The sequence below is a fragment of the Lissotriton helveticus genome, chromosome 5_1, assembly GCF_964261635.1.
Source record: "Lissotriton helveticus chromosome 5_1, aLisHel1.1, whole genome shotgun sequence".
NCBI lineage: Eukaryota > Metazoa > Chordata > Amphibia > Caudata > Salamandridae > Lissotriton > Lissotriton helveticus.
The window spans coordinates 230,407,666-230,433,580 of NC_136065.1; the positions used below are offsets into that span (position 1 = coordinate 230,407,666).

At 43.6% G+C, this 25,915-nt stretch overlaps 1 protein-coding gene across 4 annotated transcripts in view; it reads left to right on the plus strand.

The window, feature by feature from the left end:
- Positions 1-25,915, plus strand: part of TRAF2 (TNF receptor associated factor 2) — a 500,036-nt gene that overhangs the window by 287,098 nt on the left and 187,023 nt on the right. For 3 of the 4 annotated variants that reach the window (XM_078642076.1, XM_078642077.1, XM_078642078.1), the window contains exon 6: positions 19,656-19,817. The exons of the other annotated variant lie outside the window; for it this stretch is intronic. In XM_078642076.1, the coding sequence (XP_078498202.1) occupies positions 19,656-19,817 (162 nt within the window). The remainder of the gene's footprint in view (positions 1-19,655; positions 19,818-25,915) is intronic. 4 annotated transcript variants of the gene reach the window in all.

A 25,915-nucleotide genomic window follows, 5' to 3' on the forward strand; every position in this document is an offset into this window, starting at 1 on the left:
TAGTGCGTGCAAGGAATATTCTATGAACATTAATACAGTATTTCTCTTTCATGGAGACATAAAGGCTAGACCATGACGGAAACTATTGATGCGATTCAGTAGCTTAGGAATGCAGAGAAGGAAGGGCTGAACTGATAACTAGAAACATAACATATTCTTGGCAGACTGGGAGGCAGAGCCAGGCCGGGCCGGGCACTGCGTGGCAAGAAGTAAGCGAAGGGTCAGGGATACAGGTGGGGGCTGTATCGCTCTTCGGAGAGGGTTCAGGAGACAGGAGCTGAATCTGAGTCCGGGCCCTTTTGAGGCCTAGAAACGGGGACAATTCAATGAATTAACGTGCACACTGTAAAATGTGGCAACGCAGGTTTACATAGGCCTGATATTCGTTGCTTTCACGAAGACTGGAAACTGGCATACTAGAGATGGACACAACTGTAATTGCGTCTTTAATCGATCAGAGGGGAATACATGCATATCGATCATGCACATATAACATAAGGTGGGGAACACGTAGGCACATACAACATGGCAAAATTTACTTTTCCACAAAGGGGTAGGAAGGCAGGGTACAATAGATTGCTCATAGGCACAAAATGAAAGTGCCACACGTATTAACGCAAGAACAAATGCATTTTTGCCTGCTCATACGCAATATAAATATGCAGTGTACATGACAAAAGAAAATTAAAAATCAAAGTTCCTATTACATAGAAGAGCACAAAATGTGTATTTATGATATGTGCAGAATTAATTTGCGTGTCCACGCTTTTAATTAAAAAAGTGCTGTTTACAGTGTGTGTGTGTGCGCAATGTGCTGGGAGGACTGGAGCAGAAATTTGCTGAAAACATCGCTGGGGAAAGGGAGCACTTGGGAGAGGGCACGGCACCAGCTGCTACTTTTAATGATGCCCCACCCAGAAAGTGCTGGTCACGGTTTCCAACAAAACATTGATTTTTAAATGAATACAGAGTTATAGCTCAGCGTCACAGGGGAGCAGTTACAGTACATTACCCCACCATGTAAAAACACATGCACGCGTAATACTTGTTTAGATTTAAAGAAAGCTCTGGAAGGGTAATGTTGCGCCTTCTACCATGTGTATGCAACATAGCTCCCAAAGTTTCAGATTGCTGGATGTGACATTTTCATAATTTCAGTGTAATTATGAGTAACATTCAATGACTATGAGTGACACTTTCTTGTTTCTGCAAGCAAAATCAAGCAATGACGTACAAGGAAAGAGATAAATATTAGAAATTACAGCTGTTTGTCAATAAGAAGCACTAAAATATCTGGGACCTGCTCAAACCCCCTGAGACGGAAGGTATACTGATGCCAATGAGACAGCCGTTCAAGGCACCAATATCACATTGAAGCAGTCAGAAATGTAATAGCAATAGTGCTAAACATTTGCAAAGGGCTGCAGAGTGTGCAAGAAAAAGCTTCTCTGAAAGATAAAACTGTGGCGACAGTTGTAGATAGGGCATGTGCACTCCAGCGTGATGAGAGTAGGGTGTTTATTACCACATATGGACACTGCTTCGAGTGGAATGGGAGGCCAAAAACAGCAGAAGCCGTGAGTGAGCGAGCAGAGCAAGCATCTTCTTATAACCTACAGGAGCAGGAGTATAGCAGCAAGGCACAAGTGTTGTCCATGGACAACGAACAAGTGTTTCATCCAGTGGACATGCAGTGCTCTAAGGTTAGCTACCACGCCTATATTAACAACATCAAAACTTGTAAGACAAACAGGAAGAAACTGTCAGTCGCTCGTGGAGAGATAACATTAATAAAAACCTGGATCTTCGACTGTTCCCCCCCCCCCCCCCCCTCACCCAGTGCCTTGGGACCCTAACGGGTGAGTAGTGCGCTTTATAAACGCTTGATTGATTGATAAAGGAGGTGTTCTATTGAACCACTGAAAGAGTGGAACATTATGTGCAACGTATCTTACTAGAATTCCTCCAACAAGAAACACAGGCAGAAGTTATACATGGCTTCACGTACAATTTTTCAAAATGCTTCCAATGCTCCATTGCAAAGACCAAATGAAATGTTTGAGATAGAACCTTAGCCGCAGGAGGAGGAAATGTAGTACAAGTAGACATTCCCTTTCGATCTGTTTTTTGTAGAATACATATGCCATGGACAGTGTTAAAATGTGCCCAGAAATGTAAAGGTAAAGAAATTTTAATTGAGCACGTCTTACATATCCATGCCATTTACATTTATGTTAACCTAATACAGTTAAGCCCATGATGCTGATATCAAATAAACACAGCGCACAGCGTGACTAATCTGCTGCCCCAATTTCACAAGTGCCTGGAGGTCTCCAAGCTGAGCGCTTTGGCCAAGCTTTGTTTACACCTCTTCAGCTGCCACATTTCTTGGACCTTCATGATGCAGAGTCCGAGGCAAGTCTCCTCTCCTAAGGATGTCTCACTCTGATTGGCAGCAGTTTCAAAGGTTTGGAAACCCTCCAAATGTTGTTTTCTGGCAGGATTTTGGAAAATTAAAAAGTATGCTGTCTGGTATCAGTCATGCACGCTGAAAACCCTTTTAATGGCTGGTAGCATATATAGAGTGCAAAACTAATGAGGCGCAACGTAGACAACAGGATACCAACCCCACACGCTCTCTGCCTGCGGTGGGCGTCGCAATGCGAAAAATAATATTTTAATTGATTTGCCAATAATCCAACAAAATGTATCCAGCCAGTTTCACACTGGCTGTCTCCTACGGCATATGGCAGTAGCTCATTTATTCGGCATGATCTCTCTGATGCACTCCGCAGCATTTCAACTCCTATGACTGAATGGCAGTGCAGCAGTTCAGGCTGGCCCTTTTTTTTTTTTACAACAAATTTTATTAATTGATTAGGTAAAGCAAATATGTGGCTCTCCACAGTCAGGAGATCACCACCAAGCATCATGACACATTTTTAGCATTATTGCAGAGTCCAATCAATGTAAAGAGGAAAACAAGAACCCCCCCCCCCTCCTCAACCCACCGTCCCCATCCACCCAACAACCCTTCTGCCCACCCCTTATCCCTCCCTAACCCTATGTACGTGGGTATATAAGCATTCAGTACTTGGTCGTCATGTGCCAGGTATGACACACTTCCTAGGCCTGAGGGTCATCTTCTACCCGCATTCCATCCTCTGGTTCTGCAGGAGGATCCAGGGTCAACCCTCTATACTCCGCCCACCGTTTCCAGATTTTAAAATGCTTACGGGGGCATCCTCTGGCCTCAAACACCGGGCGCTCCAGCCCCATACAGTAGTCCAGTCCAGCCTTCCATGCACACAGTGGGGGGGCTCGCTCTCCCTTCCATGCTCGTGCCAGGTCTCTTTTAGCAACAACAAGCCCCAGTAACAGAAGATGGCTCTTGTATATGTTTCCACCTACACCCTCCAAGACATGGAGGAGCCCCAATCTAGGGGTGCGGGGGAGATCCCATCCCAATACCTCTGACAAACAACTCCAAACGCCACTCCAGAATCTGGTCAGGCCAGTACACGACCACACGGTGTGCAGCAGTGTACCCCTTTCAATCCCACAGCGCAGGCATTCCGGAGACACAATCAGTCCCGCTTTCCACAGCTGTTCCCGGGTGTAGTAGGCCCTGTGTAAGTACTTGAATTGGATTAGCCTGAGTCGTACTGCAATGGCGGTCCCCCTCGGGGACTCCAGGGCCTCCCTCAGGCTGGCCCTTTTAAGAAAGTCCGTGGCCCCTGCACTGCGCTTAGACAAGACTCTAACTTCTTTGCACAGACATGTCCATGAGTGCTAGGGGGTCGGGAGCGAAGAGAGTGCCATGGGTTTCTGCTCTTCCTGCTAACTGGTGCAACAAAAACATCCGGCACGGCAACCGTAGTGCCTCCTGCAGAGAAACACACACAGTCAGCTGTGCCGTGGTGCCACCTTGTCTCATCGTGTGCGTACACAGAGGATAAGAGTAATACTACTGCTGCCTGCCAAACACGGGATCCAGGTGAAGCTGGGTCCGCCTCTCGGTGTTGTCAGTTTCACGCTGAATGCACATGGCACAGAGAGTCTGGCCTGACATCCTTACAATGCCGATACCATAAACAAAGTATCAGGCTCTGACAGTCTGCCACAGCGATCTCTACCGCAGCGCAGGCTCTAGCCTCTGCCCGACACTGTGCAGCCCCCAGCCCTCCCTGCCCTGACACAGATAGTGTCTCTTCTAATCAGAAGTGGGGGAGATGGAATATTGATCCATTCATTTTCCAAAGGATATCTTATAATCAAGGGAGAAAGGATCACTTGTCCTGATCAACCTTAGGCCTGCAGGATGGGTGGGGGGGATTTCTGTCCCAATATTAAGACCCTCATGCATGTGATGGGTATGGTGGTGTCTTGAAGCGGTATATCTTGATTCTCCGCTTATATTTCACGTGTGTGCATAATCATCAGGTCTACTTAGGTTATGCAGCCTCCACCAGGAGGATTTTACCCAAGGTTGGTGCAGTAGTGAGCCAGAGATAAAAAGACCAAAAACCAGGAAGACAAATTTTTTTTTAATAAATCTGATTTCAGGTCTGGTAAACTCAACGGTAGTGCATCCGATTTTACTTGTTTAGGAGTTACAGTTGCACTTTGAGTGAAAAGGGGGTTAAAAAATTGGTCGACATGTTTCTGCCTCAATTGCCTTATTTCTAGGACTTACGGGCATTCATCAGGACCGTGAAATAACGTGCAAAAAATATAATACAGTGTTCAAAAGTGAGAAGAAAAGGTTATTGACCTGTTTCTATGTCTTGGAGGTCTTATGGTACCTCGCGCATTGCTTATGCACATATTGCTTATGCACATATTCTGCGCGCTGCTCTGCTCTTACCGAACCGGTTCGGTAAGAGCAGAGCAGCGCGCACAATAGCAAGCTGAGGACGAGGCGCAAGAGCCCGCTCCAATATCTCTACCGGCTGAAGGAAGTGTGCATAAGCAATGCGCGAGGTACCATAAGACCTCCAAGACATAGAAACAGGTCAATAACCTTTTCTTCTCACTTTTGAACACTGTATTATATTTTTTGCACGTTATTTCACGGTCCTGATGAATGCCCGTAAGTCCTAGAAATAAGGCAATTGAGGCAGAAACATGTCGACCAATTTTTTAACCCCCTTTTCACTCAAAGTGCAACTGTAACTCCTAAACAAGTAAAATCGGATGCACTACCGTTGAGTTTACCAGACCTGAAATCAGATTTATGAAAAAAAAATTTGTCTTCCTGGTTTTTGGTCTTTTTATCTCTGGCTCACTACTGCACCAACCTTGGGTAAAATCCTCCTGGTGGAGGCTGCATAACCTAAGTAGACCTGATGATTATGCACACACGTGAAATATAAGCGGAGAATCAAGATATACCGCTTCAAGACACCACCATACCCATCACATGCATGAGGGTCTTAATATTGGGACAGAAATCCCCCCCACCCATCCTGCACACAGATAGTGTCTCACAAGGAGTCTCTGCCTGCGCTGCTGTAGTTTTTTCGCGGCGCCATGGTTGTAACTTTGTTTTTTATTTCACATAGACTTAGCACGCTGCCAATCATGGTGCTGGAAATGCGTAATCAATGAAAGCTAAAAATAATGGTGCTTCCGAGACAGGAGTCTGACCGGCTTGATTTAGCACAGGGATCCCACGGCCTTAAGCTGCAACGAGATACATGGCGTATGTACGCAACGACTGGTGCCAAGCAAAGTGGGTCCAGACAGAGTCGTGGTGCGCTTTGGCAGGCTCAGTTCAGCTGAGGGACCCCGTGCCCTCGCACCAAACCAAAAACAAGCGGGCGGGGAGGGAAACGGCAAGCGTGCGGCACAATAGCTGCTCGTGCACACACGCTTACGCACTGAGCATGTGTGCTGCCAACCTTGCCTGGGACATGGGTGGGGGATGGAGCGAGCGGCAGTGTCCGGGGCTCCTGTGAGCTGAGGGAGCCCCGCGTCTTGCAGCCCGCGTGAAGGAGCGCACCCCGCAGAGAAGTTCCACGGAAGCCCACCCCGCCCGGTAAGTGGGGCATGCTGTATGTGTGGAGCGCGTGGCATGCTGTATGTGTGGAGCGCGTGGCATGCTGTATGTGTGGAGCGCGTGGCATGCTGTATGTGTGGAGCGCGTGGCATGCTGTATGTGTGAAGCGAGTGGCATGCTGTATGTGTGTAAGTGGTGTATGCTGTATGTGTGAAGCGCGCAAGACCTTTTAAAAAAATGGTATTGCAGAAGGATGACTTGCCTCTGAAGCAGGACAGGAGATGTGCACAGCGCATGGCTCTACGTGCGGGTGCACCTGCTGAAATCGCCAAAAGCTCTGCGCATGCCCATCTCCTGTCCCACTTCCAAGGCAATTCCCTAACAATAGAGCTCGCTGGCGACAGCAGTGCTTCGCACTGCTTACGCCAGGCTCGACCTAAAATTAGACTGTATTTTCAGACACCACAACGCAAATGTTTCACAGGAGGGTTCCAGAGATTTAGAATTTACAAGTAACTCAGATTATTTCACTGAACTGCGAACATGCATTGGTAAATCCAACACATTTGATGCTTAAAAACTTTTTCGCCAAAAGGTTTGGGCTAGCTGTAATGCAGTCACTTAGTCTACCAACTCCAGTAGGGAGCCAGTCAGGGGGCCAGCAAAGTCTTCCAAGACTGTTACCTCAGTTGATGAAGCAGTCCTCAAGTCAGTTCCAGACCGTTTTATCTGTTGTAAGGCTTTTCTATGGAAGTGGTCCTGGTGCAAAGGATTAAGGAGGCTGAAGATGCTCAAAGGATGCTGTGTATGTAATCCGGTTGACGTGGGTCTTTCTGCGACTACTCCTCGGTCCACGAAGGGGGTGAGATGGGGTCAGGCCACAAGGTGCACGTCCCCCGGAGTCCTCTTGGTGCCGGCAGAAGTCCAGTCACCACTGGACTACTTGTCGCCCAGTATTGCAGTCAAAGGCTAATCCTTCCTGGGTCGATAATTCATCCTCTGGCAGTCTCAGCTGCACCTCATCAACACACCTGGGATCAGCGAACTCGAGTGCAACTTTGTATGTTGGGTTCTGGTCCCTAGTGCTGTAGGGTGGTGGGTTGAACTCTTGGGCTGCCAACTTGCCCCAGCTGGTTTCTCAGCTGTTATATCCCTTTGCTGTGAACAGGAGACTAGCTCATTGACTCTTGGAGTCCTTTGGCTGGGCTCTGGAGATGAATTCTCCTAGAGCAGGACTCAACAGGCACAGTCCCTCTCCACTGTGGTGCAACCTCTTTGCCCATTTCCACAATGCAGCAGGACAGCCGTTCCTCTAGTCCACTCAAGATCTGAGTTTGGGGTGCCAATATACTATTAGGTTTTCTCCAGCCTGATGACCACTTCCTGCGAAGTGTGGCATCTGGATATCACATTCTTCCCACTTCCAACACGGCGGAACCCCTCTCCCGTCGTGTGGAGCTCCTTAGCCCAACCCAGAGGTGTGGCTACCAAAGGGGCTACTCGACCCCTGGAAAACTGGTTTGGCAACTGGTTTCCCCTCTCCTGTCTCAAGTGCCAGCCTGTCTGCCTGAGTAAAGGAGCAGCCTCTCTCCCAAGTGTTACCCATTTGCCCTTCAAAGGTGGCTTCTCCTTTGAAGCTCACCTTTTGGCCTTGTGGCTTCCTGCAGCAGGGATGTGACACCTCCTCCTAGTGCATTCCCCTACTGTATCCTTTCCTTGGAGTCGTAAGCACAAGTCCCTTGTGTGCATCCAGTATGGGCACAGGAGACTTAAGGCAACAAAGTGGCTACTTTGCTAAAGATGCACACTGCAACTTGTTAAATTAATTTCGACCTGAGAATCAAGTCGAGCTTAATGTAACAAGTTGTTAGATACCTTGGGTGACTCACTTTGGTCACACTGTTCAGAGTTACCATAGCTGAGGGGTCAGCATGTAGCTGCACCATCTACAATAGGGTGACTAAGCTTTTTTCACAGTACAAACATCAGTTCTGCATTTTTACTGTTAAAACGTGTAAAGTTACTTGTTATGCCTGTGAAAAATGTTTCACCCTGCCTCAGGGCTCTTTAGTCCTGCCATTGGAGTGACTTACACGTATACCTGGGGGAAGTTTGGCTTTGCCCATTACTTTAAATGGCAAAGTGGGGCCAGCAGTTAAACTGCCCTTCCAGAATGCAAATAGCAGGCTGGGAGTCATGTTTTTCTCGTGTTCCACACAGGGTGGCACAACCAGTGTCGCTGCCCATGGGGGAGCACTCTAACTTACATGCTCTGGGTACCATTTACTAGGGATTTACAGTTAAATTAGCTCAGCCAATTGGGTAAAAGGCAATTCGACATACCAGTCTAAGGGTCTTCTGCAAATGGGGAGAACTTAGGCTCGATCTGTTCACAACCGAAGAGTATGTGCAATGTTTCAGCCCTTTTGCACGGATACATAATCCGCCTCAAGTGGAGCTGGGGACTCCTGTATGACTTTCTGCAGATACAACACTTGCCCCGAGATCTCAAGAAGATCAGGACCGGGTGGCCCCAAGTCATCCTAGTGACTCTGGATTGGTCACAGAGAGTATGGTGGCCGGAGCTGCTGGGCTTGAGCATCTGACCTCTGATCCAGCTGCCTCTCCACCTTTATGCTTGGAGATTGAGTGGCAATAGCTGACACATTTGACCTTCATTCTTAGTTGGTTAATGTCATCTTGACAGCAAAGTCAATCCTCGGCAAATACATCGGTTTTTGGGACTAATTTGTGGCTTTGTGCGGTTCTTGACAGATAGACCTCCTTCAGGCAAAATTATAGGACATTTTTTTATTTGGGTTATCCCTAGCCTAGCAAGGCTTTGCTCTTGGCACAGTTAAAAGGCACCTTTCACCTGCTTCGGCCTTTTTGTGGTTGTCGGATCACCCCTCTTTGGTTAAAGGGATTAAAACAGGGTTGCCTTCTAGCGCCCATCCTATTTAATCTCTTTCTAGCGGATCTGCCTGCAGAATTAGAGAAATGCCGTAATCACGCACCCAAGTTAGGGAACATCACCCTCTCAAATCTGTTGTACGCCGACAACCTTGTGTTGATAAGCCGCTCCCAAGTAGGCCTCCAGCACCTCCTGAACGCAACCTATGCCTTCTCAGCAAAGAACGCCCTCCAAATAAATCTTCATAAGTCAAAATCCATGACGGTCAATTATAGGAAAAAACTGAACCCTTGCTGGTACCTGAATGGAGAAAAACTTGATAGGGTAGCCTCATATAAATATCTGGGTGTCCTCTTGGATTCAAACAACAACTCTAGACCTCAACTCCATTCCATCCGAGGGAAAGCCACAATGACTTACCTGGCATTAAAATCTCTAAAGGCAAAACTCCCTGATCTCACACTAAAACCATTTCTAGAAATCTTGCGTGCGAAACTACAACCAACTCTCACGTATGGGAGTGAATCACGTTATGGGAAGGATGCCGAACTGCTTGACACGGTCATAGCCAACTCCTATAGGGCCATTTTCAACCTTCCTACATATGTCTCCCCTGCCCAGATTCGTTTGGAATTCGGCATCATCAAACAAACTCTAGAAAGGCGGAGTGCGTATGAGGCAACCTGGCGCAAAATCCGCAACGCAGAAGCCGACTCCCTAAACGCCAACATATGGTCTGAGCTAATACGGCACCGCACGTCGCTGCATAGAGTTTATCTTTTTGAATCAATTGAAGTCCTAGGATTGTCTGACACCTGGGATACGTCTACAGACTTCCAGTCCTTTAAAAAAACTGGCAAAAAAATCTGCACGCATCATCTCTGCGATTGAAGACAAGAAAGTCCTAGCAAACAGAGCGCACGGATGGACAACCCTGGGTGGATATGGTAAAATACAGTCCCAAGCATACCTTAACATCGGGATGAAAATACAAGTCAAAGAAAAGTTCTTGAAACTGCGCCTCGGTGTAATCCCGATATTGCCACACCTCCCCCCCTGGGTGAGACCACCCGCTTTGCAACAGTGTCGCCTGTGCAAGTCTGGCACGGAGGATATTGCCCACGTGATATGTATATGCTCCAGACTGAGGGACCTGAGGCGCAATCTCCTGCTTCCATTTTTCAAGTCACATGCTGTACGGACCTGTAGGCAGGCAGTTATACTATGCTTTACTTCTAGCAACACAAAATTTAACTGCCAGGTCGTGAAGTTCTTTGACTCATTAAAAAAAAGACTTGACATCGTTTGAAGTTCTTCACTAGCACCTGAGGACATTTTCTGATCTGCTCACAGTAATGCAGTATTCTTTTTAATTCTAATTACTGTATGGTTTTTAATGTTGCTACTAGTATTTTATATTTTTGTAAAGATTTTAATTAATCATGTACAAATAAATATTACTTACTTACTTACCCTCTTTGGTTAAGTCTCTAGTTTTTATGCACGTTTTGAAAGGTTAATAACATTTGTTTCCTCACTCTCCCTTGTCCTGCCACAGTGGGACCTTAACTTTGTATTTACATTTCCGTCGTGCACTCCCTTCATGCTACCTCACAACTCTGCCTTGAGGCTTCTCACTCTCAAGATAGTGTTCCTCATCACCATAACATTGGTGTGGTGAGTGAGCTTCAAGCTTTGTGTCAATAAGGCATACACCTTCTTCCCAGACAATCCATGTTGGTCTGAACGTCACCTTGTTGGTGTTATATGTACCACCTCAACCCTTTAAGGAGGAGAGACTCCATCGCTTGGATTCCAAGAATGCTGTGCTTTTACATAGATGGTACCAAATAACCCCTGATGGATGATCAACTCTTTGTGCGATTCTCTGGAGTGAAAAAATGCAAAGCTGTTCCGAAGAGAACCTCTCCCACTGGAATTTGCTCTACATTAAGATCTGCTGTGTGTTGGCTAAAAATTTGCTTTTGGCAGGACTATTGCTCATTCTACCAGGTCCAACTCTATTGTCCGGACAGTCTGGGTTGCTGGGAGGGACATTGTGCTGCGTCAGTCGCTGGTTTGCGTCCATCCACAGATTCAAATAGTTCCTGGCAAGCGGGTCGGCAAATGGGCGGGAGTTCGAATATCGCTGTATTCCAATGAAAACAAGAAACCAATAACCCAAAAGTAATTTTTTAACAAAAGACTGGAAAAATATTTGATGATCCCGCATGTGTGTTGGAACCACCCACTGCATTTAGGTGATGCCAACCTAATGCCCCAGTAAGGATAACCAGAAAATAAGAGTAATCTAGTGACCAGGAGATGTCGGAACACTATTAACTAATAGACAGAGTTTTTATCTATGTGGAACCTTAGACACATCCAATACACTGAGAAGTGAGAACAACAGCCGGGCTCGGTTCCTTTGATACCCCCTTTTTTAATCCTACGCCCATGAAAAAGAAAATAAGCAAGCACTCCTGATGAAGGTGGACTTAATTAATTGCATCCACTGAAACGTACGTCGCCATGATTCCTTTCCAGCTGGTGGCAAAATAATGGAAATAAAGGAAGATATCTCCCCATGTATGTGTTAACTGTAAAACCACTTAGTAACTGGAATTCATAGTATGAGTTGTGTAGTGTGTAGTGTGTATGAGTATGTCTGGGATGTAATGATTGTATGAGAGGAGATTGTATAGGCCAAATTGGCAGGGGGACAAGCTCAATTGTGATACTTTGTATGTATTTAATGTATCATTTGTTTCAATTTTCACATTTGACAAGGAATATAATCATGTTGCACTATTCAAGTTGTATATTGTATAAATGAAAAAAAGAAGAGTGTTTGTGGGGTTTGTAACACCTTACAAAAAATACACATTACCCCCTGCTCCACCCAAAAAGGTTTTATTAACCAAAAAAACAGATAAATAATCAAAAACATTTTTTCTATTTAAATAAAACAATAATAAACCAATATGAATTGATGTTTTTTGTATATTGGTTGTGATGTTCCAAAGCTTAGGGATAGCCCAATGGAGCTGTAATCAGCCATATTTGACTCGGAGTTGGTCGAGTGGGAGGTGCTTTCGGGCATAAATATATTTAATGTGTGTGTGACTGCCATAGTGTTTTAAATGCAGTGACTTTAAGCACTGTTTTTGAAGGGAAGCTATCACTGCTGCTGTTCTCATTGTACCCGGTTTGCATGGGATAAGCGCTGGCAGCACTGATGCTTGGACCTGTGCTTGACTCTGTAAGGTATGCTTGCACTAATGCTGTCTGTACTATACTTTTATGTGTTAGATTGAAGCTCGTTCTACGATTAACAGTGTTGTACCCATTCTATGTTTGTATATGCTGCTCTGCTTCTACATTTACTGTACCTGGTGTGTGTATGTGTTTGTGGTATGCTTGCATTGGTGATCTTGATAATGTTTTATGTCTTAAGTGAACATATTTTCTGTATGAAAGGAGATTCCTCAGTGGTTGACAGTGCGAGTCCTGTTCTGGGTCTGCTGGTTAAGCATGCAGTGCTGCTGCCGTACTGATTCTGAATGTGTAAGAGAATCTTGCATATCTGTTGCCAGTGATGTATTAGTTATTTGCACTAGTGAATCTTGCAGTGAAGCTATCTGTGTAGTGCCTGTTCTGTATTTGTAAGAGAAATTACGAAATTGCTGCACACCTTTATCTCTTTTGTTGATGAAGTATAGCAAAAAAATTTCAGCATCCAAAGCCAAAACTATTAACTTGCTTGATCGCACATGGTTCCCACAACTGTATCCATTGTTTTAATGCAGGCTTATTGTGGATGTGTTCAATAGACAAATTGAATTTGCCCATTTACTTGCCAGATCACGATGCCAATGGACCCCACTCTTCTTCCTACCCAGATAGCAATGCATTCTTGTCTGTTAAATTGTTTTGTATCTCATTTCTTATTCATTGACTCACAACGGATCCATCGTAGTTGAGACCACTTGTATGCCTCTTGAGAGGTGTCTGACTGAATCATGCTATCATTTCACCCTCCTGATCAGCTTGATGCATTTGGTTTGCACTCGGGGGATATTTTCTTGCTCACTATTCGCAGTGGCATTCAAAATGCTAAAAATAGGCAAGAATTGTTTGCGATTGCCACTGATGGTACCTGGTTAAAATTCAGGTTCTCTGTTTTGAAGTTAAGCCACCATGGATTTTCCATTATGTGTGGTCCCCCCATCCTGTTTAATGCCTCCTTAGAGCACACCTTTTTACCGCCTACATTTTCCCCATGGGTCTGTCTTGCCCAAATTTACGGAAGTGGAGGAAATTTGACCTGGCCTTTCACCTGCCTCAATCCTTCGTTTCATGCCCTTAACATGTTTGTCTCCTTCCATAAATATGATAGTGAATGCTTTTTGTGATCATCACTAGGTATGGCTTTTGCAGCAAAGGAGAACAATAGGATGGTGTGGCGAGTCGGTATGGGGAGGTGTTATTGCACTGCCTGAAGTTCAATTTCTGTCTTGTGGGATTTGTTAAAGCAGTTCACACTATTTATAAAAGCCATTTTTGATCAAATTTTACTTTTTTGACAGCCTACAACTGGCTGTGTTGTCTAATTTTGTTATTCTCGGAAAAAATGAAGCCAATTATACTTTAAAAAGTCACTACAGTAAGAGAAGTGGCAAGAAAATCTTTCTCACATACCTTTATTAAAGGACAAGTGAGAGAAAAGAATGTCAATGTCACTAGAAAAGCTGCATCCTACAAGGCCTATAAAACTGATACTGCTCTTTTATAAGAAGAGGATTCCCACAAGCATCTCATCATGCTGTGTCAGTTGCTCTAGTTCTTTTTACTGGCTCCTGCCAGCAGGATCCTGTTGCAATGTGCTCAGCTTTTTTGGAAAAACTTTTCCTTTGGAAAACTTTTCCAAACCGTTTTCATTTTGATTCACTTTAACTGTTTTAAAACAAAGCATTTATATTCTATTTTCTGACACAAACTTGTTTTTTTTCTATTCATAAGATGCCAGCATTTTTTATTGTATCTTCTGTGTAAGGAAGAAGGCCTAAACAGATCCAATGCAATACGTTCATGTGCTTGAGTGTTATCATACAGAAGATCGACACACCGCATAAATATATCCAGGTGGACAGAAAAAAATTCATTGTTCAGGGTCTGCAGGAGGGTCAGCAGAGAGGCCTGGGTTAAGATCTGATGAGAATGGAGAGGATGCTTCTTCTACCACTGGCTTTTCATCTATCGCTAGAGACTCCCACAAAGGGAGATTCTAAAAGAGAGAATGACATGAGGAACAAAAATGCTCTCAGTCGATGGTTAAGTTAACAATGTCGAAGAGACTACTTCTTCACTGTTGAGGACAGGCTTGCAGTCAACATACTGTTTCATGTTGAAACGTTGATCAGTGTAGAAAGACACAAAATCGAGCAAGTCTCTTTGCCTATCAGCACACTGGGTGCATTCATTAAAGAGACGGATGGGCTTCAAATTTAAGGCTGAGAGTACTCGGCAGCCTATTATCCGGCCTATAGTTTTTAGAGTCTTCAGTTTCTCTTTATACTTTGCCACCTTACATCTCTTGTGCATGTTGTTTTAATTGCTGCATTTCCTCTTGTGCCTAGCACCATGCCACAACCTGTGAGACTTCCACCACGACTTCTGCCTTATCCCTAGTGAGAACTAATCTAAGAAGAGTGAGGTCACCAAAGTTAAGGCCATTCTCTTTGGAAAGGCGATGTTCCATGCCACATGTCTCATACTAGATTTTAAGCAAGTTCAAGATACTCTCCTACCTTTCTGTAATAGCATTCATCTTTTATCTGTCCAGTCAATAACATTAATACCTTTATTGAAGTACTTGTCAAAGCTGAACATTCTTATACCTACACAACCGACGTCTATTTCCATCTTCTTTTCAAATTTACATCACCAGTCTGCCATGACACAATTACTTGCTCCGGTGCCAGGTTTACTGGAACTTACAATGGTGATTTTCCTGCTTCAACCAAGTATCCTCTGGCTAGGTTGTTTAAAAATATTCATGCGCTCCCAGAGCAGTATCTGCTGTTTCTGTGTCCAGACCCTCCACCAGATTGTCAAAGTTTCAGCTGCAAAAAAATACCATGCTATGGCACAAGCCTTGACTGCACTTCTGGAGAGGAAAGTAGAACACTTCATACAGTTGTAAGAGAAGTTTGCTGTACCTCAGCAACAGTCAGGAAGGCTGTCCGTTCTACTGTGCTGCTAGGCAGATGCAATACATCATTCTGGTATTCAAGGTTGTGCTTCACAATTTTTTTTAAATATCTTAAATGATTAAGAGTATTGGTTTAGAAGCAGGTAATTAGTGCTGCTGTTGATTCTTATCATCTGGCATCTCTTGGCTAATATCATGGCCTTTCCATGAGGAGCCATTCCTTACTTCACCTCATTGACTTTCAACCTGAAGCTCAGCAAAGGATTATGAACCTTCCTTTTTCTGGTAATGTACGGTTTGATTCTCAAAGCTGATTACGAGATGTAGTGAATGGAAACATAATTGCTGACCCTTAACTCTGTAGGCCTAGAGAACAGTGAATAATTCAGGACGCATTATAAATCTATTGATTGTTGTTTTTTCCTACAGAGTGTTTATATCTCCGTGTCCACAGCAATACCTACTTCAGAATTAATATTAGTAACCTATAGCGCCATCAAAAGTAGGAGGTGGCCAACACCCATCTACTTTAAAGCAAAACCTCTTACAAAACATTAACTCCTCCCTTACCCTACCTCAGCCCTCTACCTCAAGATGGGTATCATAAGAAACTATGCGGGGAAAATGGCAAAAAATCACACGTGACAAGTGAGCGCTGAATATTAGGCAAAATGACTTACCCTCCAACCATTCAAAGAGGTCTTGCCAGTTTCAACAGGACAAGCTTTACCTGGAAGTCTTTATCCTTCTAGAGATGTAGAAGAAAAAGAAAAGGTTACTTATTTCTGTTATTTTCTGGTTGGAAAAAAGACTAAAGATAAAGTTCAGTCCCTTCCTCTACTTGACAGGAGTGGAAAAAGAGAGAAATTCAGAAATTTAGCACACCATTAAATCTATTCATAGCCCCTCAATGGAGATTGGATGCGTTCACTAGATCTTCAATATGCATACTTTCAATAATAGAGAAATAGCAAAAGTTACTGAGGTTTCTTGTCAGGATAGACTGTTACAATACAAAGTTCTTCAATTCGTCTTGAAATTGTCAAGATCCTTCTCCAAGTGTTGTGAATACAACAGCAGTGCACTGACTAGGCCAGTAAGTAGGTGCAAGACCCAGACTACTGTCTCACCTACAATTTAAAAGGGGCTGATAGCCAGATGCCCTCAGATCAAAGCAGTTCATTGTGAAGTTTTCAAAAGGCAGAAACAGATTTACTCAGTAGTATCTTTCAGGGGAATTGTTGCATTCAACAAGTGTGATTATCCTCATCTGCTCTCGGACAGCGCTGCACTTTAAATGTTATTTTCTTTCACTTTCAACATTTAAATATACAACCATTACGATCTACATTTCACTTAAACATTTACAGCTAGAAAATGAGTTGTAAAACTTTGCAGTGTCACACTGTTAATATATTAATGCTTTATATTTTCAATAAGTAGCAGAACAAAACTAGTCCCATTTTATCCTTTTCTGTTTTGCTTGATTGGTCTCTAACTGCCTAGCTTAAATAGTTAAAACCATCTGCAAGCAGGTCTTACTTTGTCCTCAGTTGGAATGTTGTAGGAACATGGACTTTAATAACTTTATCTTTTACAAAGGGTCGCCCAGGCATTCTGGTAAATAAAAAAGATTACATTTTTACTCCTGATCATAAAACATTGATCAATCATTATATTGCTTCTCTGTGGGAGAGAAAACACTCATGGAAAGAGAGAATATTGAAACAGATGTACTTCTCAACAAGCTAACTTTCCGGTGAATCATGATACTCCTTTCTGTGAGACTGATTAATGCCTGAGAATTTGTATCCTTTTCATAACTGTTCATAAGTAAGATGGGTGTACAGCCTGGTGCATGAAGTGTAATTTGTTTGGAGGATTAATGTCAGAGAGCTTCCAAACAGTTCTCCGTTGCTGTTTACCTCTACGCTGGGTAAATAGTGTTCCGATAGATAGAGCTTCCCACAGATTACTTGTGTAAAGGCCTTCCATTCAACAGACTGGATCTGGAAATCTAATACTTGTCACATATATTTACTGGTGCTGTATGGTGCTGCATATTGTCATCGTCGCCCCCTGGGCTCCAATTATATTGCTACATCAGTGTACATGGAGCACACTGGTACTGGTGAGGTTAGTTCCTTTCTTTCTGCGCATGTACCAGCATGAATCTGGAGCCTACCATTTTTTCAGCTGATTTCTCAACGTTATATCTGTTAAATTATGTTTTTAGAGGTCACGCATCCCCAGATTCATGCACATTTGAGCACTGCTCATCTTGATGATGCTGGTTATGGATCCTTGTCCTCAGTGGCCATGGCTAGAATGTGTCCATGAGCGATCACCAGTGTTTGATGTATTCAAGCATTTCTTCCATTACCTTATAGCATATTGCATTAGTTACCCTTAGTATGACAGACATGCCGGACGTGGGTCCCTTGCTCACTATTCTAGAGGACTCAGGCTATACCACTTCGACAAGATCCAAGTAGGTTGAAACCTGTTGGGGTTGCTTGTGTTACTTTCTGGAGAAGAGCTGGTGTGGCAGTTCTAGGTGAACTCTCTCTATTGGAGTAGGACTGCGACTGATTTACATATTGCTGATCTGTGTCTAGAGTGTAATAGTGAGCGAAAAACAATGGTTTGTAATGTAGCACTAGTGATTGCCAGTGGCCAGGATTAATTAAAGCATTCCTTACATCACCTTGTTGTACGTTGCAGTTATAGGGAAGGCAGTGGAGACTCAACAAACTATTACATATGGAACAGCTGAAGTCTGTTTACATAAATTGATTGCCTACATGAATCTACAGTTTGAGTAAGCTAGCAAGGGTCATTGTATTTCAGGGTCCATTCTACTATGGCTGTAACAGGTATGAATGCTTTGTTTAGGGGAATTCATGTTTACAGGATTTGGGAGGCTGTCACTTGGTACTCTGTGCATTTCTTCCATTAAACATTATTGGTTGGACATAGATGGGAGAGACTTCCTTCTTTGGTATGACATGCGTCAAGTCTTTTTTTGGTCCCATTTATTAATTCCCCTTTACCTGCTTCCTTGATAGCTGCAGGAATATCTGTCCATTAGAATACTAGATTACTTACCTTACTCATTTTCTTTCTGATAGATGGTCCATCACTTGTATATTCCTTACCAACAGCTGTCCTCTCTCAGGGATTATTTTATTCCGGTATGTGTTTATCCTTTATAACATGTCCAAGCGTCTACTGTCTTTTGCATCCCTGCCTCAGTAATGGCGAGGAAACCAGAACGCAGTTGACATCACTGGCATCAGTGTGCTTTATAAACATTAAGTGGCATCATAATTTGAGCCGTGTGAATGACGGCCAGTGCTACCTGACACCGGTGAGAGACTGGGACAGCTTTGAATGTTTAGATCCTGACTGGTGCCTGGAGGGGGCCCTAGTAGGAATTTAGGGGGACTGAACCATCCATCTGAAAGAAAGATATGGAAGGGTAAGTAGCTGTCAAATTATGTCATTCATTGATCCCTGTTTGGGTAAGCTGTTTTCCCAACTAGGTCCCCAAGTAGTATTTCAGCAAAGTCTGCTTTAGTTTTTTTGGGGCGTTTTATACAACACGAACTCAACCGGAAGTTATCAGAGTGCTTTACATGAGCACCAGTTGCATTACTGACGGACACATTCATTTTGTTAGGCACGGGGAGATTAAGTGATTTGCTCAGAATCGTTCCCTGCCGAGGCTCGAGCTTCGAGGTCGACCACTATAGCAGTTAAGCTACATCCTCTCCACGCTTAGGTAGTGCTTCAATACAGTGCATCACTTTTTTAGGCCGATTGCTGCAATAAATATACAGTTCAGAACCATCAGAAATGTTATATTTTTTGAGTTGCTTCATGTTTTTGTACAAATTAGGTACAGGAAGTGTCACAAATCGTACATAGCCTCTCTGTGGGAGTTTTGCTGACACTGGCAACCTCACCTTTGATTCAAAGATGAAAATAGCGTTGTTTGTTGGTAGTTTCACCTTTCAACAGTGCACATTTTTGTTTTGCTTCTCTTTGATCTGCAGTCTCCTCATTGCCATTTAACAATGGACCCGATTCTGTGTTTCTTAAAGTGCAAACTCAGTTTTATTAAATAAAAAAGACTTCCTCGTTATGATAATTGTTGTTTTCAAAAAACAAAATGTGATTACTCGCCATGCCACTCCGTTGAACTGAAATAATGTTCATTTTCCTTCTGGGATAAGTGTTGACTGAGCTTCCCGCCACTTCTCATCATGCCATATGCTTTGACAAGTCCTGTAGTCTGGCTAGGCTGTCCATCAACTATCCATCATTTGTTACTGTTACTATTTTTTGTGTATTTGTTGTGTTGTGGTTGCTTGTATTTTTGAAGGGGCCATTGCAGAATGTTCGGGCTTGTCTCCTTCGCTTTGGTGCATCATCAGAAGGATGAAGTTATGAGCGATTTGTGCTTGTAGCGCTCAGCTTTGGATATGCCCGTTTAATTAAAGCACTCCTCTTGTCTGTGCCAGAGCACCCATGAGGGGAACTGCCCATACATGCTGGTCCAGTGCCAGGCTTGCAAGGTGATGATCAAGCTGAACGATAAGGAGCGGCATAATGAGCGAGAGTGCCCGGAGAGGAAGCTGAACTGCAAATACTGCAAGCTCTCGTTTTTCTTTCCTGAAATCAAGGTAGGGTACGCTTGTGGTCCTTATCCCACAGAGCTTGTGTTTGATTTGAGATCTATTAAGTAGTGGCAGGAAACAGCACAGCAGTAACAAGTTATTTAATATTCCTTTTATGCCAATCATTGAGCAATGGGGGACTAGATTGAGTCCTAGAGAGGAGTGTCGGGTAAATGAAGTAGAAACATCTTGTGATGGTAAGTCAGGGAATAGTATGTGGGTATTGATGGTAAAAGGTCTGTAGATGATTGGTGCATGAGTCAAAGAATAACTGAGAGACAAAAAGAGACAGTGTGTTATGTTGGGGAAAGGAACTCTGAGTAGACTCGTTGCGGTCATGGTGTCGAGTAAAAATGTGTGGCGTTTGTTAGATGAACGTTGCATAATTAGCAGGAGAAAACAGTCTGTTAATAGGGTAGGGAATGAGAGCTACAAATGGATCAGATAAACAGGACAACAGTATAGCAGGGTTAGATGGAGAAACTCGTGAAGTGCCTATCGTTAGGTTACTGGTGATTAGGAATAGACTTGCGGCCTACTTGAATCTCTCGTTGACTAGCATTGGTCGCTTATTTAACAAAGGGAGTTGGGTCGCTGATTGACTGACGTATAATGAGACAAGCTATGGCTAGTGCCCCTGAAAAATGAAATGGAGAACTTATGACACGAATACGCATTAGGGCTGGTGGGGCGAGGAACGGCAGTCAGGTTCGGCAGACCAGTAGGCATAATTAATGGCAAGGGAAGGTGGGTCTTGTGGGAGTTGTGGTGTAGTGAAGACTGAGGGCCGTAAGGGGTTGGAGGAATCAGTGGGAACTGTTGGCATCTAGGTTTAGAATAGGAATGTGGGGGTAGGCTGAGGAGGATTGGTAGATTTGCCAGTGAAGACTCAGAAGGAATTGGGCTTGTTTGGGAGAGCAATGAGGGTCATATGCTACTAAGGGCCAGTAGTTTCCTGAACTATCTAGGTAGGACATTTATGGACACACGGGTTAGTTGAGAGTCTAAGATTGAATCTTGAATTAGCACAGGTGTTTGAACATGGCAATTACCCGATGCTGGCCTGCTGAAAAGAGAGCAAGGAAAATCGATTGACGCTATTGCAGAATGGGGAAGGATAGTTTGAAAGATATGTGGGCTGGATGTAAAGCAAGATTTGTAACCTTAAAATCGTTCATTGGGCTATGAGGGACTGGCTTTAGAAAATTAACGAACTAAGACTAGATTTGAATTGGGCCTACCAGAGGCAGGTGGTCGACAGTGAGCCAGGAAGGTGAGTTGGGAGCTAGGGATGGTCTAGATGTGAGTGAAGGTGCTAGCTCAAGACATGGTTTAAAGAAGCAGTTGCAGGAGCTTGATGATGATCAGGCCATAACCAAATGTCTTTGATAAATAAATAGATTAGCAAAGACCCAAATATAGAAAGGGAGATAGGTGAGACACTTGGGATAGTGAAGGCCTACAGGGGTCAGCTGGATACTGTGGAGTGTTACAGGTGGCTGAAGGACCACAAGTGTTGAAAAAAAAAAAAACTGTAAATGAGAAGTATAACAAAGGGAGTATTAACTAATGTGGATTTAAGGTTGCTTCATGTGCAGGATGCAGCTGTGGTGATTGCAAGGATAAGCAAGCACTGCAGTAGGAAAAGTGTTTTTCAGTTTAGCTAGGTGACCAGAGAACAGAGTTGGGCACTTGATGACCTAATCAGTATTCCTGTTCAGTAAAGAACTGGGAGTGGAGAACATTAATTAGTTATATAGGCTAATCTAGGACCAAATACCAGAGAGCATTGGAGAGTGAACAACTAGACAGAGATAGAGTCGGAGCAGAGATTGTTGTGGTATATTTGATTAATTGATGAAGTCTACTGTTGACCAATATCTACAAATTGTACTCCTCTTGCCTTTCCTTCAGTCCTCAAATATGTTTTCATATAAAATTTCTGGGCCATCATGAAGAAAAGTTTCAATTCTATTAAGGACACCGAGGTGAGGAGTATGCCTCTATTTCTTCTTTTAGTTTCACTTTAATTCTTTTATAAACTTCATTTAACAATATCCAAGTGAAGGACTTCTATTCCCATAGGTCTACCAATCAAATGGCTCTGTTCCCAAATACAAACATCCTGATGGGGCAGCCTTCCTCTTTCTTCAAACAAAAAGCCCAAATATTAAATATTTGTAGCATTTGTTGGCTGCAGATACACATGCTATGCATACCCCTGCCATCTAGTGTTGGGTCCGTACTATGTCAGTCTTCCCATGGATCAAGTGTGTGATCAGTACCTTGTGTGCCCTGGGAATCAGTGTCTTGTATTTCTCCCTCTTCTGTTCCTTGTGGAGAGGGTGCGTGATCTTGAGGCGAGGCAGGTGGACTCCAAATTATAGGGTCTGTGGCCCTGTGTTCCAGTGGTACCATTTTTTAGTTCAAACCCGAAGTGCAGCAACCAATTGTAAATTTAATTTAATTTAATTGTGGGTTTATATAGTGCTAGGAATCGACTCCCGGAGGAGTATCTCCACGCTTCGACCACTGGGGAACCCGTCCTGGCTCACCCTGAGAGATGGTCCCAGATGGGTATCTCTAAGGTGCGACCAAGCATCCCCGGCGATCTGGGGGGGGGCCATTGTGAAGATGAGGCAAGCTGATGCCCAGAGTTGCCGCGTGTGGTCTCTGACTACAGTAGGCACCGAGGCGAGAATTATCGAGTCCGCTGACCTTGGTCCACGACCCTGCCGCGTCGGGAATCGAACCCTGGTCCCGGGCCGTTCTCTGCTTACGGGTCTGCCGCCTCTAACCAGTGAGCCACACTTCTCCACGTCCCATTCAATGGAGAACACCTCTCCAGACCACCTGTAGATGCTCAGCTTGAAAAAATTAAAAAAAACACCGACATTTCCAAATCAATGGGTGCCCTACAAACCACAACCCAAAAACAACCACCCTTTTGGAGGTACCAAGGTAGAGGCGCTGCAAAAACCTCTACCACAGAAAATAATACCTATTAGCGTCAACAGCAAGAATACCACAGGCAGGGGCGTGGTTACTATTGTGGAGGTTACAAAAATATTAGAGGAAGAGGCACCTCCAACAAGGGCATCTCCACCACACCACCAAAATGACTAGCTCACACTTCCCCACAGAAAAATTCCTGAGGTTTATGGTAAGTGGACATCCCTTTGGAGTAACAACAGCCCCACGGGTCTTCACAAAATGCCTGGCAGTATTAGCAGCACAATTGAGAAGAGAAATCATTTAGGTGCTTCCCTAACTCGACGATTGGCTGATCAAGAGTCCAAACGAGAACAAATGTCTATCAGACACCCAAAAACAATAAATCTATTACATCAATTGGGTTTCTCTACCAATGTGACAAAATCACATCTCCAACCTTCTCAAATTCAACCTTATCTGGGGCCTATACTCAATACCATATCGGGGAAAGCTTACCTCAATTCCCAAAGGGTTCTCAATCTCCAGAACTACCTGTATCTTTTTCAGCCACATCATCGCCTGCCAGTCAAAATAGTAATGCGTCTACTAGGAATGATGGCATTTTGCTTAGCCATAGTGCCTCACGCTCGCCTACACGAGTCCCCTCCAGGAGTGTTTAGTACCTCAATGGTCATAAGCAGGAGGGAAAGTGGAAGATCTAGTGTTGGTTTCACCCAAGGTTCATTAGGCTCCATTGTGGTGAAACACTTCAAACATATTAGCAGGGAGAGCCTGCAAATATCCAACCCTTCACTTAACAATCACAACTGATTGCATCATTTCTGGGATTGGAAGCTCATGTGAAGGACATTGTGGTTCAGGGGTACTGGGCAATACAACAATATATTCTACACATCAACATGTTCGAACTACTGGCTATTGTCCACCTGAGCTCTTCAGCCACGGTACGCAACACTATTGGAACTCTCCCTACAACCTCATGAGGAGCTACCCAATTATTCCAAATCTTCTCACACGCATCAAGGGCAGGATGAGACATCCCAATCCTCAAAAGCTCAATCTTGCACTCTGGTTCCTGAGGTCATCGAATTTGTGTACCTCAATCTACCTGACTGACATATGACCATTCTCAAAATGTATGACCATTCTCAAATAAGCAAGAAGACCTACCACAAGGGCTTGCTATGCAGCAAAATGGAAACGTTTTGTGTATAACTGTACAACACAGCACTTTAATCCTTCTTCCCCAACAGAACAACAACTAATATGTTACCCGTTACACTTACAAAAGTCACAGTTGGCATACACCTCAACATGCCTACATTTTGCGTCTGTAGCAGCTTATTTACAAAACAGGAAACACCAGTCACTTTTCCACATTACTGTAATCAAAGCCTTCATGGAAGATTTTAAAAAGAATCATTCCACCATGTACACCTCCAGTACCAGTGTGGAATTTAAACATTGTCTTAACACGGCTTATGGGGCCACCATTTGATCCAATGCATAATTGCCAACTGCAATACTTAACATGGAAAGTAGCTTTCCTAGTAGCGATAACATCCTTACGGTCAGCGAGATGCATGCACTCACAATCTTAGAACCTTGCTTCCAAGTGTTCTCAGACAAAGTGCATTTACATACCAACGCAGAAGTTTTACCCAAGGTCATTTCGCCTTTCTATTTAAATCAAACCTTGGAGTTGCCTGTTTTCTTTCCAAAAACACACACTGTTGCAGAGCGGTCTTTACATACACTAGATGCTAAAAGGACACTTGTGCACTATGTGGAACATACTAAACCCTTCAGAAAAACAAAACACCTCTTCTTTCTTTTTCAAATCCAACAAAAGAAAACACTATATCCAAAACAGGTTTAACAAGAAATGCATCCAATTATGTTATGCAATAGGAACAACTGTGCCAAGAGCAACCATTATTGCCTTTTTAGAAAATATACCTCTAAATGACATTTGCAAAGCGGCAATATGGATAAACCCGCAAACTTTCACAAAGCATTGTTATGTGGATATTTAATCAAGACAACAAGCTTTAGTTGAGCAAACATTCCTTCAAACATTATTTCAAACAACCGCACGATCTCATGCCTAAAGACAACGTGTGTAGGGGTAGTCTGTGCATAGCAGGTGTATATGCAACCAATTCATGCTACGAAAGGATTGTTACTTACCCTGTAAGCATCTATTTGTTGCATGTAGTGCTACAGATGTACATGCATCCCCTCTCCTCCCCGGCAGATATTAGATGGTTAAAAAATACCTACAGACATAGTATGTCTAATAAATACTTACTAAGCAGACTATATCCTCACTCCATTCATGGCTAGGGGAAAACAAACGTTCTAAGGAACAAAACATTCAACATGCGCAATGCCACGAGGGGGAGGACAAATGACGCATAACACCGATCATAAAACTTCTTCGAAATGAAAAACAAGTTGCAGAGTCCGGGCCCAACACTAAATGGTAGGAGTATGCATAACACGAATCTGCAGCACTACTCGCTACGATTAGATGCTTACAGCGTAAGTAACATAATTCTTCCATCACTAGTGAGCTTGTTTCTGATCCGCACCTATTAAATAAAGACACTACACAAAATCCACCTCAAAGAGTATCTGAAAACCATCTACTATTTAGCTAATAAATCTCAAATCACAATGTAATAAGCATGGAAGCCAAATCGAATTTCCAAATCCTTTGTACAACTTAGAAAGGTTATCTTCGTCGCCCAAAAAGAGTCCATACCAGTATCGTCCAAGGGTGGAGAGAACGCCCATGCCCCTCTTCTCTGCATGGGATATCCTTACCACCATGTCCTTAATCAATTTGAAACTTTCCTTCATGATAGCTTGGAAATGTTATTTCTGTGTCGGGACTTGAGGGTCGGATTATGCTAGTTTATAGCTTACTGGTTTACAATACAATTTCTTAAAACTTAAAGCTGATGGCCAATCAGCCGCCTTCAAAATGTCTTCCATGCGTCCCCCTTATGCAAAAGCCTTAAATACCATAACCCTGTTTCCCCACCTCAGCAGAAAGTGCACCATAATGGGAGGTATCAATACCTGCCTCTACCATCACCCAGCAGACCCACTAAGTATTGTTTAAGGAGAGATGGGCTTAAAAG